The 17381-nt window shown below is 44.5% G+C and overlaps 1 protein-coding gene and 1 long non-coding RNA gene across 8 annotated transcripts in view; one reads left to right on the top strand and one right to left on the bottom strand.

Moving 5' to 3' along the window:
• The window catches only part of LOC102534444 (nucleoporin SEH1), a 92391-nt gene extending 76483 nt beyond the window's left edge, over positions 1 to 15908 (bottom strand). For 3 of the 7 annotated variants that reach the window (XM_072949347.1, XM_072949350.1, XM_072949349.1), the window contains exons 1-7: positions 15778 to 15908; positions 13484 to 13534; positions 10921 to 11067; positions 8523 to 8734; positions 3498 to 3596; positions 2156 to 2296; positions 1282 to 1442 (exon numbers count right to left, since the gene is read on the bottom strand). In XM_072949347.1, the coding sequence (XP_072805448.1) occupies positions 1282 to 1442; positions 2156 to 2296; positions 3498 to 3596; positions 8523 to 8734; positions 10921 to 11067; positions 13484 to 13534; positions 15778 to 15888 (922 nt within the window). In that variant the 5' untranslated portion in view covers positions 15889 to 15908. Of the gene's footprint in view, positions 1 to 1281; positions 1443 to 2155; positions 2297 to 3497; positions 3597 to 8522; positions 8735 to 10920; positions 11068 to 13483; positions 13535 to 15237; positions 15386 to 15777 lie in introns of those variants that run through there. The other 4 variants (XM_072949348.1, XM_072949354.1, XM_072949353.1 and 1 more) reach the window with 2 other exon arrangements.
• Positions 15891 to 16583, top strand: LOC140689058 (uncharacterized). The gene is made up of 2 exons (XR_012063951.1): positions 15891 to 15979; positions 16421 to 16583. It is a non-coding gene; the product is annotated as an uncharacterized lncRNA (long non-coding RNA).
• Positions 16584 to 17381: the final 798 nt, after the last annotated feature.

The raw sequence follows: 17381 nt of genomic DNA, 5'->3' as shown, positions 1-17381 counted from the left end.
GTCAAGCACGTTAACATGGCGAACACCTACGCTCCAGGGCACAAATCTGTGTTCTGTACTCAAACCACAATTAAAGAGGTAAGAGAGACTTGCGGGCTACACGTCTCAGAGTAAATGGTGAAGACACTTTAAACATAAAACACATGTCTCAACTTTAACAGTTATTCTTCCAAGTTTTAAAAGAATCATTAATTTTAAAAACAAAGCTCCTTACAAGATAATTAACAGGCACATCTCTAAGCTACCACATTATTCCATTTAAGTTAGTATCAAATTCTATGTCTTCACTATAATGAGTTCCAATTACCCTATGTGGGTAATGCAGTCACCTTCTTGGTTAAGAAAGTTTAAGTCCTGAGGGTACCTAAGGTCCTAATGGATGCAGATAACAGAACCTCTGGCATGGTTTATCCAACTTGGCCTAACTGTTTGGATGCAAAACTGGTCACTGCAGACACTGAGGCCAGGAGACCCAGGTCAGGGAGCCTGAGCAGGACTGTCTTGACTGAAGGCCGGGGGTAGGGCAGGGCAGCAAAGGGGAAAGGGAGGTCTGGGCTGTTCTACCACAGCCTAAAGCTGGCTGACCATGGGAGACTCAGCCAAACTGCCTTTTGGGAAACTAACTCCTCAGGGTCCACTTAACTCAGGATCCTAAGTATGGGCTGGGGATGTCACCAACTAGAGTGGGGCCCAGACCACGGGCACCTCTGCCCAGTGGATAAGCATCCGAGGAAAAGTGCAGACCACGCTACCGCACCCAGTCAGGATCAATCGTCCAGACTACGTGCACTCCCCGTCTGGCATTTGTGAGGAACTTTGAGAATCAGTGGCCTCAGGACTCTTCAACTTTGGGGAGCTGTAGAGAAGTGGGGAATCAGTGGCCTCAGGACTCTTCAACTTTGGGGAGCTGTAGAGAAGTGGGGACAACGCTGGATTTTCTCGTTAAGGGCTGCTGGGCTAAAGCAACTGCTTGATCAAGCAAGAGATGCCTGTAGTCCAAGTCCTGAAGGCCACACACAGCACACGGCATCTACCAGAGACCCTGTACATTCTGTTACAACTAGTTTTTCGTTCCATATGGAAACTTAATTCATTTAGGCAGTAACTTCCATGAACCAATAAACTGATAAAGATTCAAAACTATACATTAATGTATGACATTAGTTTAAAAGTAACTGTAGAAAGATGGGACTTTTTTCAAAATATTTCAGAGTTTACATTTCTAGGTGGAAATTCTAAAAGTAGCAACTTAAAGCAACAAGCTCTTCACTGAAATCGTACCTTTCCACAGTCTCACACAGCCGTCATCTCCTGAGGACGCCAGCACTGTTCCTGTTATATTCCAACTCACTCGCCAGACCTGAGAATTATGATTATCAAACTGAGCCACTATATGGATTTCAAATTTTGTCGGCCCACCAGAGGATGTAAGTTCTTTCCTGCTAATAAAAAAATTTTCCTGAGGAATTCCATTAACATTTATACACACAAACACAAACGTTCAAAAAAAAAAAAACCGTCTCACATACACCCCTTATCCATATGCATATGACAGCCCACCCACCCCTCCCCTCAGCTTACTGTGAGCTGGGCCCTGCCATGTGCATCTGACTCCCCAGTACCTGGCACGACCCCACCACATAAGAGATACTTGGAGACTAAGATGATTTTATTTCCCAAGAATGACGAATAAATAAAGATGAGCAATAAAACAGATGATGATTAATTTTTAAAAGAAAGCAGTAGGAAGGAGGAGGAAGAGGGGGAAATAAAGAAGGAAAAAGGGAAAGAAAAAGAAGTGAAACTCACAATCCCAAACTCAAAGCCAGATGAGTTATTGACAAAAACGTGTCAGCGCTCATTCAATTCTCCCCAAGAAGACTGCCACCTCTCCGTCCCTCAAACATTTACAGAGAACCAATTTTATTCAGGGGAGCCATTCATTGTTAGTATCTGCCTAAATACAACACAAGTAAGAACACACAAATCTCCTCTCTTCACTCAATTCCCCATCCCAAGTCACGTATCGATAGATAAAACGCTCATGAAAGAATCCAGTCTTCAGACCAGAGTTGCCTCTACACTCTCCTTTCACAAATGAAAAGAATGAAGAGTTAAGAGAACTTTCAAATTAGTCATTGTTTCAAAGACTCACCTCACAGGCTTTAACGTAAAAATCCTCACGTCTTTGGTTGCTATGGCGAGAATGTGGAAAGACCGTCCCAAGTTTGGAGCAAATGCAATGTCATGCACAGGGTCTGTGACTGTCATAAGGGTTTCAGCTTTTGCATATTTCCTAGTGAAAAAAAACAATTTACAATAAAATTTTCAGAAATGAACAAATTTTAAATCCACATGTGTAGGTATCTCAGTGTTCGCCATCTCGTTCACAATGAAGTAGTGTTTACCTCTGCAGTGTGTATTATGTCCAAGGCCTAAGCCCAGGAACTGCGAACGTGACCTAATTTGGAAAAGGGACCTCTGCAGATATAATTAAGAAAGAGAGGGAAACAGAGACACTAGAGGAGAAGCTCTGTGAAGATAGGCAGCCCGGGGCTCCGGGAGCCTCCAGAAGCTGGAAGAGATGACACTGACACCTTCATTCGGGCTTCTGGCCTCCAGAACCTTGAGAATACACGTCTGCTTTAAGACACCAGTTTGGAGTAACTTGTTACGGAGGGCCCAGGAAACTACCATAACCTCCCAGATCTCTTCGTTTAATCTTTTTAAGTTTAGCTTAAAACAGATTAACAAAAACTTAATTAAAATGAGGTCTTGATTTATTAACCATTAGTATCTTCTTAAGAGAAGGGTAAGTGAATTTCCTAAGATTTGGGTGTAAAGAGAAGTTAAGTTGAGTTCTTTAAGTGATGATGCGGGAAGCTACGCCAGTCTACTTCCACGCCTGGAAGAGCTGAAACCACCACTGGGTCCTGTTACCCCCAACTTACGTCTTTCAGTGGCTTCGCGTTACCCTTAAGATAAAAACTCAGCACTGAGCATCAGGTCTCGGATTTTCCAGCACACTCCTCCTGCCTGTTTTGCTCCACCACAGTGAGAACACACTGGCTCTCCTGTCCACCGACCTTGCCACCGGCAGTTCCCTCCTAGAACGTGCGCCCCAAGTCTGGCTAACTCCCACTGACTCTCCAAGTCTTCTGTTGTTGCTCTACTAGCCCCTCCCTCACAGGTCTTCTTTCGAATGAACCTCCCTGACCTCCTCTGCTAAGTGCAATCTCTTAACACCCTAACTCCCCCAGTTTATAAAATCCATCACTGTTTTCCACGTTCGTGTCTTCCCTGCATGACGGTACACACTGGGAGATCAATCATCTATTCCTCCACATCACAATTTTGTATTAACAGAGCCACGCACAGAACTTGGCATATCACTGGAAACCAATAAATATACGATGAATAATGTGCAATTGAGTTAATGAATAAAGAAGTAACATTTTTAAAATTAAATGCAACAACTAACCCAAAGCAGCACCAACCTGGTGTTCTCATTATACTCGAAGATCTGAGCCTTGGCCGTTGCATTGGGGCTGCTGTCATCACTTCCGACCGCTATCATGGGTGGGTGAGCACGAGAGCTGGTAGCAAAGACAAGACACATCTTCCGTAAGCTCACAGGCACCAGAGAATTCAGCAGTTATGCGCCAGGCAGCCCTGCACCCCCAGCCTGCATGTCACTGCTGTGACCAGACCCCTGCCCTACATGGGGCCACACACCTCGGGGGCGTCCTTGAGAGTGCCTGGCACGGGACTGAGCACACCGTCCTCCTGCTTTGTTTGCACCTTTTCCTATGGCCGAGAAAGACAGCAGCTCTTTTCCCAAAAGAAAAGGTTTCAAGCATTAGATAGATTGAAGGAAAAAAAAAGGACACCGCAAGAGGTCTTAAAATTTTTCTTCCTAAAAGATCTGGTCATTTAACTATAGAATGAAAAGTAACCTTATGGTGACCAAATTCATGGCAAAAATATTTTTAAGTGCTTTGTGCAAAAAGAACCCGAAAGGAGGAGGGAAGGTAGAAAACAGCACCCTCAGGAAGATGTGCTCCCCACACCACTCGCCTGTAGACCCGTCTGTGCTCAGCTTCACTATCTAAAAGGCACGCGACAAGCAACAAGAGAAGGAACTCTAGCGAAGTGGGCTCAAGGTTGAATCGAGGCTGAATCGCTCTTTTCATTCCTACGTCTCGTTACCTAGATACTGATTCCCTAGCCTTCCACCTCTACGAACTGACACTTTTGTTTAACCTTTAATCTTGATACCGCGATCTGCCAATCTCATAAAGCTGAAAACAAAATGGGGTAAATGTGTTAAAAAAAAGTTTAGGTCTTTACTACTAAAGCTTTTTCACTAAAGCTTCTGATAATGAGATCCAATCACCTAATATAAGAAAAATACCAAGTAAACTGCAAACTACTGCAGTAATAAAATCACAAGGTGTTTATTGTAATTCTTGGGCATTCAAGGGGATGTGAATTCTGTATTTCACAAAATTTTTTTCAATGTTTTACAAACACAATTTTTTACAATATTAAATATTTGAACAAGGACAAGTACATTTATAGTAATACATTCTGAAGTACTGAAAATATAATCATTTTTAAAATATTTTTTTAAATTATGGGGGCAGGGTATAGCTCACTATTAGTGCATGCTTAGCACGCAAGAGGTCCTGGGTTCATTCCCCAGTACCTCCAAGAGACAGAGAGAGAAATAAATTAAAACCTAATTACCTCCCCTCACAAAATAAAATTTTTAAAATGTATAAAATATCCAGAACAAACTAAATTGAGGCTTACCTCATTTGTATATCCAGAAATACAATGTTCACATTTAAACCATGAGGCTTACCTCATTTGTATATCCAGAAATACTATGTTCACATTTAAACCATTTTCCAAATACGACGTACAACTAAACAGTGAGCAGCACCATCCAAGTCTGTGATGGATGCAGTGGGCTGACCACCTGCATCTCCCTCCCACGCTCTGCAGGGAGGGTGAGAACAGCACCACAGCAGTGCTGGAAATCAGAATGTGCCATCAGAAATGAACAAGTCCGGAGGAATTCCACCAAGACAGAAAGCAGATCAGATAGAGCAAATGCTAAGGGAACAGAGCTCACGCCACTATCCGTAAGGAGAGAATTCTAGAAGCTCCAACAGCTAATCAATCAACAAGTCCATAATGAACGAACCAATCAGCAGTAATGAGCCACGGGGCAACCTCAAGTGGATCATTTAAAGAACTGTCATCAGAAGACAGTAGCTCTTCACGGCTGGCAGCTGACTCTGCTCTAGGCTAAGGTCTACGGAAGGACTCCAGTGTAAGGATCAGAACTTCAAAGAGGAGAGATGAGGGCCTGCAATAAAGCAGTCTACAACTGGCCGGAGAGGGACGAGAAAGAACAAAACACAACGAGGTGCTTTACCCCCAAGTCAGGCCCTCCTGATTCTGGCAATTGGGGGTACCCACCGCTGCCAGCTCCCTTTTGTTCGTCCTACAAGGAAATCCTGCCACCCAACTCAGGCTACTCAGTCAAAACTCAGCCAACCCCCCAGGGAAGAGGGTGAGCTGTTAAGAAAACAGAGCATCTAACTGGAGAAGCACACCCACTGCAGTTTCCTTTGCTGGCCATGAGAGTCTCTTGTTCATAACCCAAGTTCACAAGCAAAGACTAACACATACTTAAGGAAAACAAGGAGCATGAAAGATAAGATCAAGGAGTACAAACTGATCTCTGAGAAAACAGGTTAACAGCCGACAATCCTCATCAGGTGCAGAACGTGTGTTTGTAAACTGACCTACTTACTGAAATTTACTTGCAAACCCAAAATCCCAATATTTCGGGCTTTCGTGCTCATTCATGGACATGCCTGGAGCAGCAAGTCTGCAGAAAGGCAGGTGGCCTGCCACACTCCCTGCTGCAGTCGACAGAGGCCAGGCTCTGCCTTCGTGTTTCAGCTGCACATTGAAGACAAGAGTCTGCTGCGCACTCTGTTTACCACCATGTTTTCTGCATTTTGTGCTTTGTGTTGGTGACTTCGCTGTTTAAAATGTCCCCCAAACGAGATACAAACTACTATGTACAGAACAGATAAACAACAAAGTCCTGCTGCATAGCACAGGGAACTACAGTCAACGGCTTATAATGAGAAATGTAGTGAGAAAGAATATGACGAAGATTCACTAAGTCATTATGCTGTACACCAGAAACCAACCCAACCCTGCAAATCAACTATACCTCGATAAAAAGAAAACATTTTTTTTAAATGGCCCCCATCTAGAGAACAAGTTGGAGATTTGGAAGACAGAGTAGTAACCTCCAAACAAGGTTGAGGAAATAGAGACAGTATATTCAGGAATAATTAAAGATGTGTTCCAGAAAGACAGAACTGGAAACATAAGGGCAAATTATTCAAAGAATCATAAGATATCCCCAATTTGAGACAAGAACCTTCATTTTAAAATGGACCCACTAAGCATCAAACAGGATGAGTCAAAAAAGACCAATCCCTAATAATACATCTCTGGATTTACTTCAAGATAATCCAGTTTTTGGTTTTTTTTTTTGAAGGTGGAGGCACATACAGATAGAACAGAAGTAGCTCTGAGTTATCGTAGGTGGGTGATGGATATGTGAGGGTCTGTCTGCTGCACTTTTAGTGTATCTGAAATTTTCCTCAGTAGAAGAACATTTAAAAAAAAAAATACCTGGAAACATCCTGGTTAAATTTTAGAATCTTACTACCTCAAACCATACAAAGGAATTTCAGGAGGTCTGACCTAAGTGTGAAAGGCAAAACCAAAAACCTTTCAGAATACACTTGACAACATCAAGGTAGAAGAGAATTTCTCAAATAAAACACAAAAAGCACTATAACAATAAAAGAAAGACTGCTAAGTAAGGCTATATTAGAATTCACAACTTTCTGTAGACTATCAAAAGTCATCAAAGTGTCAAAATGAATTCAGAAAGTCTGCCATCCACCCACCATGGGAAAAAAGTTACTTTAAGAGGTGTGTGCCGAACATGAAAATAGAAGACCTCAAGACAAGCATAACCAGAAGCAGTGGACTCAGTGAAGAGATGAGGTCCAGCAGCAGGCAATTTTCGCAAGACAGACGACACGTGCACAGGCGTGAACATGCACATGCTCTAACCTTATAAATCTGGCTGCGACTGAATTTTTATTTTCTCTTTTATGCTTAAAACATCTTGATCTTTGTCTTTTGTGTTTCAATGAGTAATGTATCAGGACAGAAACTGTGATGTTAGTTCTTGTGGAAGGAAACAATAACCCGTCTTTCTCAGAGAGGTGCCTCCTGACCACCTCTGGGATGTGCAGGGCTGCCCCAGATTGCCACCTAATTTTTAGAATCAATTTGTAGTCAAAAGACAAAATACTTACGTGTGTATTAAAGTTTACAGAATGTAAATATTGTAAATCCTGCCAGTATACAAGCAATATAACAAAATACTAGAAAATGGTAGGGTAAACATGAGGTAGAAGCAAAAAAAGCTAATTCCCTCTTTTTAAAAGAGAAGTGAATCAATATATAGTCCAAAAATTGGTACATCACTAAGTAGAGAAATGCACATTTGAAATTAAGATAACTATCAATATAACCTACTATCAACATTTCCAAAAATAAAATATGTCCTCATACCTGGACAAGTGGAATTTTTGTAAATATGCTAAAGTCATCTTCCATACAACAAGTATAAATACCACTTAAAGATAACAGCAAGAACCAGAGGTATAAGCAAATCATTTAAAAATATAATAATGACTACCAGAATTAACTCTACACACAGAACTATTAACAGCATTTGTTTTTAAGAAGTAAGGGAACTTGCACCTTTCATTTTGTACTCTGCTAGACTATCTGAATCTTTTATTAGGTGATTCATTACTCTTCCAATTTTTAAAACTAGTTTAATAAAAATCAACGATGGTATAGCCTGAGAGTCACACGCTACCCAGCAGCTGAAGAACCAGGCACCCTAGCGCACAGAATGCCCACAGCGAGTCTGCCAGTGAAGAAGGCAGTTCACCGAAGGCCCGTGGTGGGTCTACACGTGCCTCTGGGTCTGGTGCTGCCTGTTATGACAGCACACGTGTCTGTCTGCGCCCTCCTGTGTGCACACAAACGCACGTGTCTGTGTCTGCACCCTCCTGTGTCAGCACAAACGCACACATGTCTATGTGTCTGCGCCCTCCTGTGTGAGCGCAAACGCATCCAGCATTGACTTGTGTGTGGACGGGAAAAGTCCAGAAGGTGCAAGCAGATTATTGATGATGGTCGGCTGCTTCTGTGGAGCAGAAGCCATGACGGGGTAGAGAAGGGAGAATTTCTATTCTACATACATACATTTTAAAAAATAATGAACAAGACTACTGCAGAAAAGCGTTTTCAAAAAAATAAACTGTCAAATGTTTAGTGTAATAATTACTCCTTCGTTTTCCTAGGTTTGCATCACCAGGTTTGCTGTGTACGCCTACCTTGAAGGGTTCCAAGAAATACAACTGCAGCTCAGCTTGCATGAGATCTCGTGCTGCAGGGACCACTGGCTGAGGTTCATGACATCTGGCGCCTCGTACACCCTCACAATACCATCTGCTGAGCAGGTCGCTAACATGAGGCCCATGTGCTTAGGCGCGAATTTCACATCGGTAACGGACGTTCTACTGTCCACTAGAGTTGTCCTCTTCACCTGAAAAAAATTAACAATGTAAGTTATGTTTTAAAAAAAAAAGGATGGCACAGTGGGAAGAACACAGGCTCTGAAATCACACAGAACTCCTCGGCTGTTTACTTGGTACATAACCTTGAGTAAGACAGTCAAAACCTGCATGGGCTTCAATTTCCTCCAAAGCACCTGGCACATATACATATATATGTACCACATATACAGCTGGCAATCAGTAACAAATCAGTGACCTTAATTACTCACTCCCTTTAAGGCAGAAAAAAGAAGGCCTTAGAAAGTCTAGCTTTATTAAATTATGTAAGCACTCTCTTCTTAAGCAGGTGGGTAGGTAGATTAGAAAATGTTAGAATTTTTATATGGGTAGTTTCAACGCACAAAGTTTTGACTTTCCTGCAAGCAGCAATGTGAAAGAATTAAGATTCCTTAACAGCAAAGGGCATGCAACTCCTTCCACCAAGTGTAAGTGTTGGTCGGCCCTGCGTGGACCACTCCTGCCCACTTTTAGGAGAAGGCATGTAGCAGAAACCAGGAGAATGGTACGAAGCTGGCATTTTGAAAATTACAAAATCCCAACAAAGCATGTACAATCTATTTTCTGGCACCTAGGTGAGATGATTTTTGATTGAAAAAGTCAGTAAAATTTAGAAATCAACAGTTTACTATCTATGGTTACTAAAATACATCTTAAGGTGTCTCAATATTAAAAGTTTCATATAAACTTCAAAGATAGCTTTTTTGCAACCTTTACTCTACAAACACCACTGAATAATCAGTGTCAACACGTTCAAATGTGAGATGTGTAAATGACAGTAGATTTAACCAAATACAAATAACTAGATTCAAATAAAAATCCTTTATACATCACCACTCCTAAACCCAGCCTACAGCACGCTAACTGACCCATCACACACTGACTGATAAAACAATCCCTTGTCAGCTGTAAACCTCCCTACTCCCCTGCCCTTAGACAGCTGTTGGCCTAAGGATGGGCCTAGCGCAAAGACAAAACCAACCCTCCCTTCGTTACGAAAATTGTAAAGCAGTGTGAACAGCTTACAAAGTTACAGTAACTAAAACAGTGCATTTAGGAAGAGACACATACACCAACAGAGTAGAGCGGAGTCCAGAAATAAACCCTTCACATATGGTCAACTGATTTTCGACAAGGACCCCAAGACCATTCAATGGGGAAAGGCCAGTCTTTTCAATAGGAGGTGCTAGGGAAACCGGACACTGACATGCAAAAGAATGAAGCTGGACCCTTACCTACACCGTGGACAGAAATTAACTCCGTAGGAATCAAAGACCTAGACATAAGAACTAGAACTACAATACTCCTGTAAGGAAACTTTGGGGAAAGTCTCCATGATGTTGAATTTGGCAACGATTCCTTGAATATGACACAAAAACACAGGATACAAAAATAAATTGGACTTTGTGAAGATTTTGTGCACCAAAGGGGACTATTAAGAGTATGAAAAGGCAATCCACAGGATAGAAGAAAATACTTGGAGATCATCTACTCTGACAAAAGATTACTATCCAGAGTATATACAGGGGACCCCTACAACCCAGCAACAAGAAACGGGCCAAGGACTTGAACAGACATTTCCCTAAAGCAGCAAGAGGGTCCTGGTAACAATTTCAATGCCGGTGGGCAGAGGGTAGGGGCATTCCCCACACCAAGAAACAATTCTTGGACCCCAGCAAGGTGCCCAAGGAGAATTCAACTCAATTTTCACACTACACCCGGAGATGGCATCAGACTCCACAAGTTCAGAGTTCAATCCTGCGGGACCAGCCTTCTTCAGACGCCAGTCACAAGCACAGGTGGTTACCTGGGCCTCTGGCCAACTGGCTGTAACTCAGGAACAGCCGGACAGAAGAGACACAGGGGGCAAGGTACCGGGAAAGGCACAGAGCATCCACGCCCTCTCCAGGCACCATGCGCCCCACATCCCCAAGTGTTCAGCGACCCAGAAGCCCTCCGAACCCCAACCTTGAGGGCTTTTACGGAGAACTCATTACACAGCCATCAACAGTGGTAACTAACTGGTGGTTACGTTGATCTCCACCCCTCCCTCCCCAGAGGTCAGCGGGGCTGGGGCTGAGGAGCTGAAGGTTCTGGGAGAGACGTATGCTCCTTGGGTGTTCGTGCTGCGCCCCCTCCACAGTGAAACATGTCTCACCCAGTGGCTCTGTCCCCGCAGTTTGTCGTTCGACTCTCCTACTATTTCTTCCCATACGGCAGCTGTCCGGTCAAAAGAACAGGAGGCCAAAACCTGTCCAAATTCAGGATGGGCCCATGTCACACGCCACACAGATCCACTATGTGTCTGAGGAATTAAAAAAAATAAATAAGGAAGAACAAAAAACAATGAGTTTATTCATATTTCACACATACAAGATTTCACTTGAAGAGACAGAACACAGGTATTTTTACTTCAACAAGAGGAGAAAGCTATTTACTTTGACATTTAAAAAGCTAAATTCTACAACTTTAAACCTTTAGAAGATATTCTATATTTAGGATTATTGCAGCCCTTCTGGAGTCAAGTTTTTCTAAGATTTTACTAATAACGAAAACCTCAGCCTGATAAAGTTGACCTCTTTCAGTGCTAGCTGTCAATTACTTCAGAGTTTAGCCTAACGAAGCTTTTAAACAGAGATTCTATCTCTCCACAATTTTTTTTACTTGCAAATTCTCTCTACAGGAAACATACACCTAATAAAATAAAAAAGATTTACCAAAATGATATGCTTCAAAAACCTGATTTTTGTATAGAAACAGCAGCAACAAAATACTTAAAAATGATTCTGACATCTGGCTAGACAACAGAGTACTCTAGGAAGACACAATGCATGAACAAATACAGAAGTCCAAATCCTTGTATTCTGAGGAAATAATTTAAAGCTCATAGCATCATCTTTATATGCAAAAAAGTCAAGTTACATCAAATCATCACTAGTCAACTATTTATGTTGACAAAACAAAGAGGCAGAAAGGTCTTACAGCATCTCACGTCAACAGAATTTAATCTGTGCATTCCAATAAAAATACCGTATGACAACATCAGTCCACCAGTTACGTTTACAAAAGCTGTTTCACACTTCTGTATATCCAACACCTTTATACTCAATCTCAGAACACTGTCATAATCCAGTCATTTCTAGTGGCAACAATGTTATCATCCAAAGGTAAACTCCGTATACTTATGCTTTTATCCTTCGTTTTGTCCAGGCTTTTTGGTTTCACCTTTCTTATTGATACAGGTTATTAAGTGAAAACGCACTAGGGCAGTGAGATTTTGGTAAATGTCAGATTCCCGGTAAGGCACAATCTAACTAAAGAATGAGGGGTGCACAGAGGTGTTCATCACAATAAAAAGGAAACAACTTAAATATCCATCAGCTGAGCACAACAGGGTGTACTGTTGTTACGTTTATGTTTTATTGCTGTATCTATGTTTAAAAATATACCAAAGTACTTAAGGAATATGTTGTTAAACTGAAAAAAAAAAATACAGCTCTTCTTTTGGAGTGATGAAAGTTTTGGAACTAGAGAGAGGTGGTAACCGTATTCATTTAAATCGTGAATTTAATCAATGCCACTGGATTGTTTACTTTGAAATGATTAATTTTATGCTACATTATTCTTATCTCAATTAAAAAGGGGTAGAGAGGGCAAAAGATTTGATGAGACACTTCACCAAAGAAGCCATGTGAACGGCAAATAAGAGCATGAATACGCTGTCAGCACCATTAGTCACCACGAGCACACAAATCAAAACCCAGTGACACCCCTTCACACCCACTGAGATGGCCATAATCAGAGACAGATAATATCAGAGTAGCGGAGGGTGTAGAGAAACTAGGACCCCCACACACTGCTGACGGGAATATCAAATGGTACAGGCACTTCTTTAGAAAGTTAAAACACACATAGCCCAGCGACTCAACTCCTAGTGTCTAGGAGACATGAAAACGTGTATCCCCACAAAGACTTGTATGACACGTTCTCAACAACATTCTTCATAATTGCCAGAAATAAAAACATTCAAATGTCTATCAAACAGTGAACAAATAAATAAAATGTGGCTTTATCTATGTAAGGGAATAGACTCAGCATTACAAGGGATCGAACTACTGACACATGCCACAACACGGACAAACCTCGAAAACATGCTAAGAGAAGTAATCAGAAACAGAACCACACATCGAAGAACTGCACTCACAGAAAACATTCAGAAAAGGTAAAGCTATACAGACAGAGGACAGCTCAGTGGTGGCCTGGGGCTTGAGAGGGGAATAGGAATTAACCCCAAACAGGCAAAAGGGAAATTTTAGGGTTGATGGAAGTCTTCTAAAACTAGACAGTGGTTATGATTGCACAACAGTGTAAGTTTACTGAAATTCACTGAATTGTACATTTAAAACCGATGACTCTCAAGATATGTAAAAACCTATCTGAGTAAAGCTATCAAAGAAAGGAAGGGAGAAAACCATGCAGAGCACCACAACTATTAAAAATATGTAAAGAAAACATAAGAAATATTGAAATGCTAAAAATAATTATGTCAGATGCTATGGAATTTTAACTTTACGTGCTCTCAAATTTCCTGAAGTGCACTTGTTACTTGAACAGTGATTAACAATGTAAGGAAAAGAAGTGTGTTATAATTCTCTCCAAGGTGAACAGCGAGTCACTGATGTTACCCAATAGTAAGCGTCAGTGTAAAAACAAACACTAACCTTCCAGCTCGCCGTGCAATGCCAGTCCCCACTTTCACTTTTATCCCAGACCTGTAAGAAAACACAGACATCTTATACAAAGAATGCCTACAAATTAACATGAAAGATGTTAACACTGAATCAGTACCAGGTCAAAGTAAATGAACATAAATTCACAAAAGAATACAAACCAGTAAGTAAACATCCATTCATCTTATCAAGTATTTACTGAGAACTTTGACTACGTCAGGCCCTGTGCTAAGCACTGAGGGTCAGAGTCTTCGCTCTAACAGGTAACAGCGACGATTACAGGTACAGCCCAGTCTCATTGTTGTAGTAGTCTTGTCTTGTAATGTCGCTGTGAACACTGAATTAGCCTGAATTAGCGAATAACGAGCCACTCCTCTCAGGGGAAATAGGAGATGAGATTCGTAGGAGCCTCTGGTCACAACATATTTGTCAAAGAATCAACATATAACCTTGTATATAAAATAACACCTTATTTCTTATACATTATTGATCCATTAACACTGAAATCTCGGCCCACAACACATAACTCATGTCTAAAAGAAGCTTCCTTCACACACATTTTCTCTGCAGGGCACATCACGGCCCCCTGCAGCAGGAACACTTCAGCACTGCATGTGGGGACCACGTGGACAGGTGAAATCACCAACAAAAAGAAGCAACTGTGAAGAATGTGGCAGGACGCAGACAATGACAAGGACACTCGTTCACCAGATGAGAGCCAGAATTAACAGGCAGTGTCACCCGCTTGCCCTCAGCTGGGAACACACTGCTGCCGCCAAGTCCAATTCTTTGCCATTCTGCTCATGTCAGCAAGTAACACGAGTACCGATTCTGGTTACAGGTAAGTTTTAGAAAACAGGAAAATTCACAAACACAGAATCTGCATATAATAGGCATCAATCATGTATGTAACAAACAAAAGCAAAATACTGAACTTCACCACCAACAAAAAAGACAGATTACGAAACAAGATAACATTTTAACCTGTTAAAAAAAACATAACAATAAACAATATGGTGGCTCCTCGAAACAGTTAAAACAGAAGTAGACCTGCCATGTGATCCAGCAATTCCACTTCTGGGTATACACCTAAGAGTTGAAAGTGGGGTCTCAAAGAGACACCTGTTCACCCACATTCACAGCATTATTCACAACTAAAATGCAAAAGAAACCCAACTCCACTGACAGATGAGTGATAAGCAAAATATGGTATTTACAATACGTACAGTGGAACATTTAGCCTTCTAAAATCTTATTTTAATATTTTCCTTTTTCAGGATGGAAATTCCGACATACGCTTCAACATGTAGGAACTTCAAAACATTGAACTAAGTGAAACAAGTGAGTTACAAGAAAACAAATCCTGTATGACTCCGCGTCCACGAACTCCTAGCAGAGTCAAACTCAGAGGCAGAAAGTAGAAGTTTATGGGCCGGAGGCCGCAGGGAATGGTGAGTTCTTGTTTAATGGGGTCAGTGAAAAATGGAAAATTCCTGGAGACGGACGGTGGTGATGGACTCACAAAAACATGAATGTACTTAATACCGCTAAACTGTACGCCTAAAAATGGTTAAGACGGCAATTTTATGTTACGTGTACCTTAGTACAGCTTAAAAATTGAAAGGAGAAAGTGCGGCGCTAGCGCCCGACACGGACAGCAACGCTCATATCAGTACTCTGCACCGGCGGCTGTAGAACCGTGCGCTTCGCCAATTACTCTCAAGAGCTTTACTTCAAATACTCACTAATTTCTCTACTAGAACGAGCCGGAGGAAATCTCGCAGAAATTGTAAACATTATTTTAAATGCCGATTTCCACCGTGAGCCTGTCGGTCAGACGACGCCCGGAGCTGGAGGCGCTGCCTCAGCCCTGGGCGCCAGCGGACGCCGAGCCGCGCTGGCCCGCAGGCAGAGGCGGCCGGGAGCGGCCCCGGGGCCGGGGTGGCGGCGGGGCGGAGCGGAGCGTGGCGGGGGCGCCCGGCTTCCCCACGGCCGGCGCCCGGCCCGGCCGGCGCCCGGCCCGACCGCCGCGGAGCCCTCCCTCATCGCCCCGGGCCAGGCCGCGCGCCCGGCGTGCCCCGCGGCCGGAGCGCGCGCCGCCGTGACGCACGCACGCCCCGCGCACAGGCGGCCCGCGCGGCTGTGATCCCACAATCCCGCGGAGGAGGGAGGGCGGCTGGGCCCCCGCCGGCCGGGTCTCCAGGCCTCGTGCGGGCGGCGCGCCTCCACCTCCGCAGAAGTCCGCTTCCCGCGCGCGCCCGCTCTGCCGGCTCAGCCCCGCGAACCTTGACGCTCTGGTCGCTGGAGCAGGTGGCCATCCGCCGCCCGTGGAAGTCGAAAGACACATCGTGGATGAGATCCTTGTGGTCCGCCGCGATGCTGCGCGCCACAAACATGGCTGCGCCGGGCCCCTCCCGTCTCCGAGAGGGCGGCAGAGCAGCGCGTGGACCGCAGCCCACCGGGACCGGCGCCGGGACGCGCACGCCGGTACTTCCCGCGTGCTGCCCGCGCGCCCCCGGCTGCGCCGCACGGCGAGGCCCCGCCCCCGCCCGTCATACCCCGCGCGGGCGCGGCCCCGCCCTGCCCCGCCCTTAGGCCGGGCTGCACCGCGAGGTGGGCCCACTGCGCCTGCGCGGTCCCGCGGCGGCGGTGGCCGGGTTCCCCGCCCGGTGCTGGGCCGTGTGCGGTGAGGGAGGTTAAAGCGCTCCTGGTGGAGGTGCGGAAATCGGGGAAAAGGCGAAGATTAAGAATGCCGTCCGCCGGCCTCGGCCCTGCGGCAGTCTGCTCCGCGTTTGGGCGTGTGGACGTGCGGACTCGGCTCGTGTCCGGGTGCGGCGCGGGTGGTCCCAGCCGGCCCGCAGGGAGCCGGGAAAGAACGCCCTGCCGGAGTCTCCTCACTTGCCTTTTCTGATTTTATCGGTACCTTAGGAGGCGCACCCCGAAATCCGTGCGCTGCAGGTGTGACAACGAAGACTTGCTGTAACTGCTCGAAGGCCAAAGACACCCATTCAAAAAGAAAGCACTGTCTACGAGAGTCCAGCCGATTTATAAGAGCTCCAATCCTTAAAAAAAAAATTTAAATGTTTTCTAAGTTTGGAGACAATGAGCAGATCAATGGTTGGGTGGGAGGTTGAATAGGAGGGATTTATTTTTTAGGAGTGGTTTTAAGTTCACTGCAGAATTGAGCAGAAAATGCAGTTCTGCCCTAGGCGCCTACCCTCCGCGCGGTCTGGCCCTGGCCCTCGGTTGCTGGGGTTGGGTGTGCAGCGCCGCCAGCAGGAAGCTGGGGGCAGCGCTCTGGGTGGCCGTGGTGGTGTCCCAAGCCGCGGCTGCCGCAGCTGGGGGCCAGGCTCGTGGCGGTTCATGCAAGCGGCTGGGTGACAGCACAGCCTGAGTTCCCAGCCTCACAAGGAACCTCTGATGTTGAAGAGCATGGATTGGGGGGGACAGTAGGAATGGGGACATACAGGCAGATCCTGACGAGGCTGGCGACACGGAGCCTAAATTCCGTGAGTCTTCTTTGCCAGGAGAGGTATCCCTCCCTCTCCTATCGGAGGACACCAACCCTGCTTTGCCTGAGCAGCCTGGAATGACTCTTCGGAGATAGCTGCCTTGCGAGACACTGCTGATGGTCCTCAGGACCACCCCAGCCACCCCTCTTTACTTCTAGACCCAGAGCAGAACATGCCCACAAGCCCCAAAGGGGGAGGTACACAGTTTGACCCATGGGGAGGTGTACTATGCTCCAAAAGAACTGTGTTACTTTTCCAGTTTATACAGATGTTCTGGGGAAATGTGTGGGAATGGATATTAAGAGTGTGGGGAAATGGTGGAAGGTAAATAAAGTGGGATCAGGCTGAATTTATCGACATGAACCCACTAGGCAGAG

This window comes from Vicugna pacos, chromosome 24 (genome assembly GCF_048564905.1).
Source record: "Vicugna pacos chromosome 24, VicPac4, whole genome shotgun sequence".
In the NCBI taxonomy this organism is placed as follows: Eukaryota; Metazoa; Chordata; class Mammalia; order Artiodactyla; family Camelidae; genus Vicugna; species Vicugna pacos.
This window is presented reverse-complemented; position numbering and strand designations above follow the sequence as displayed.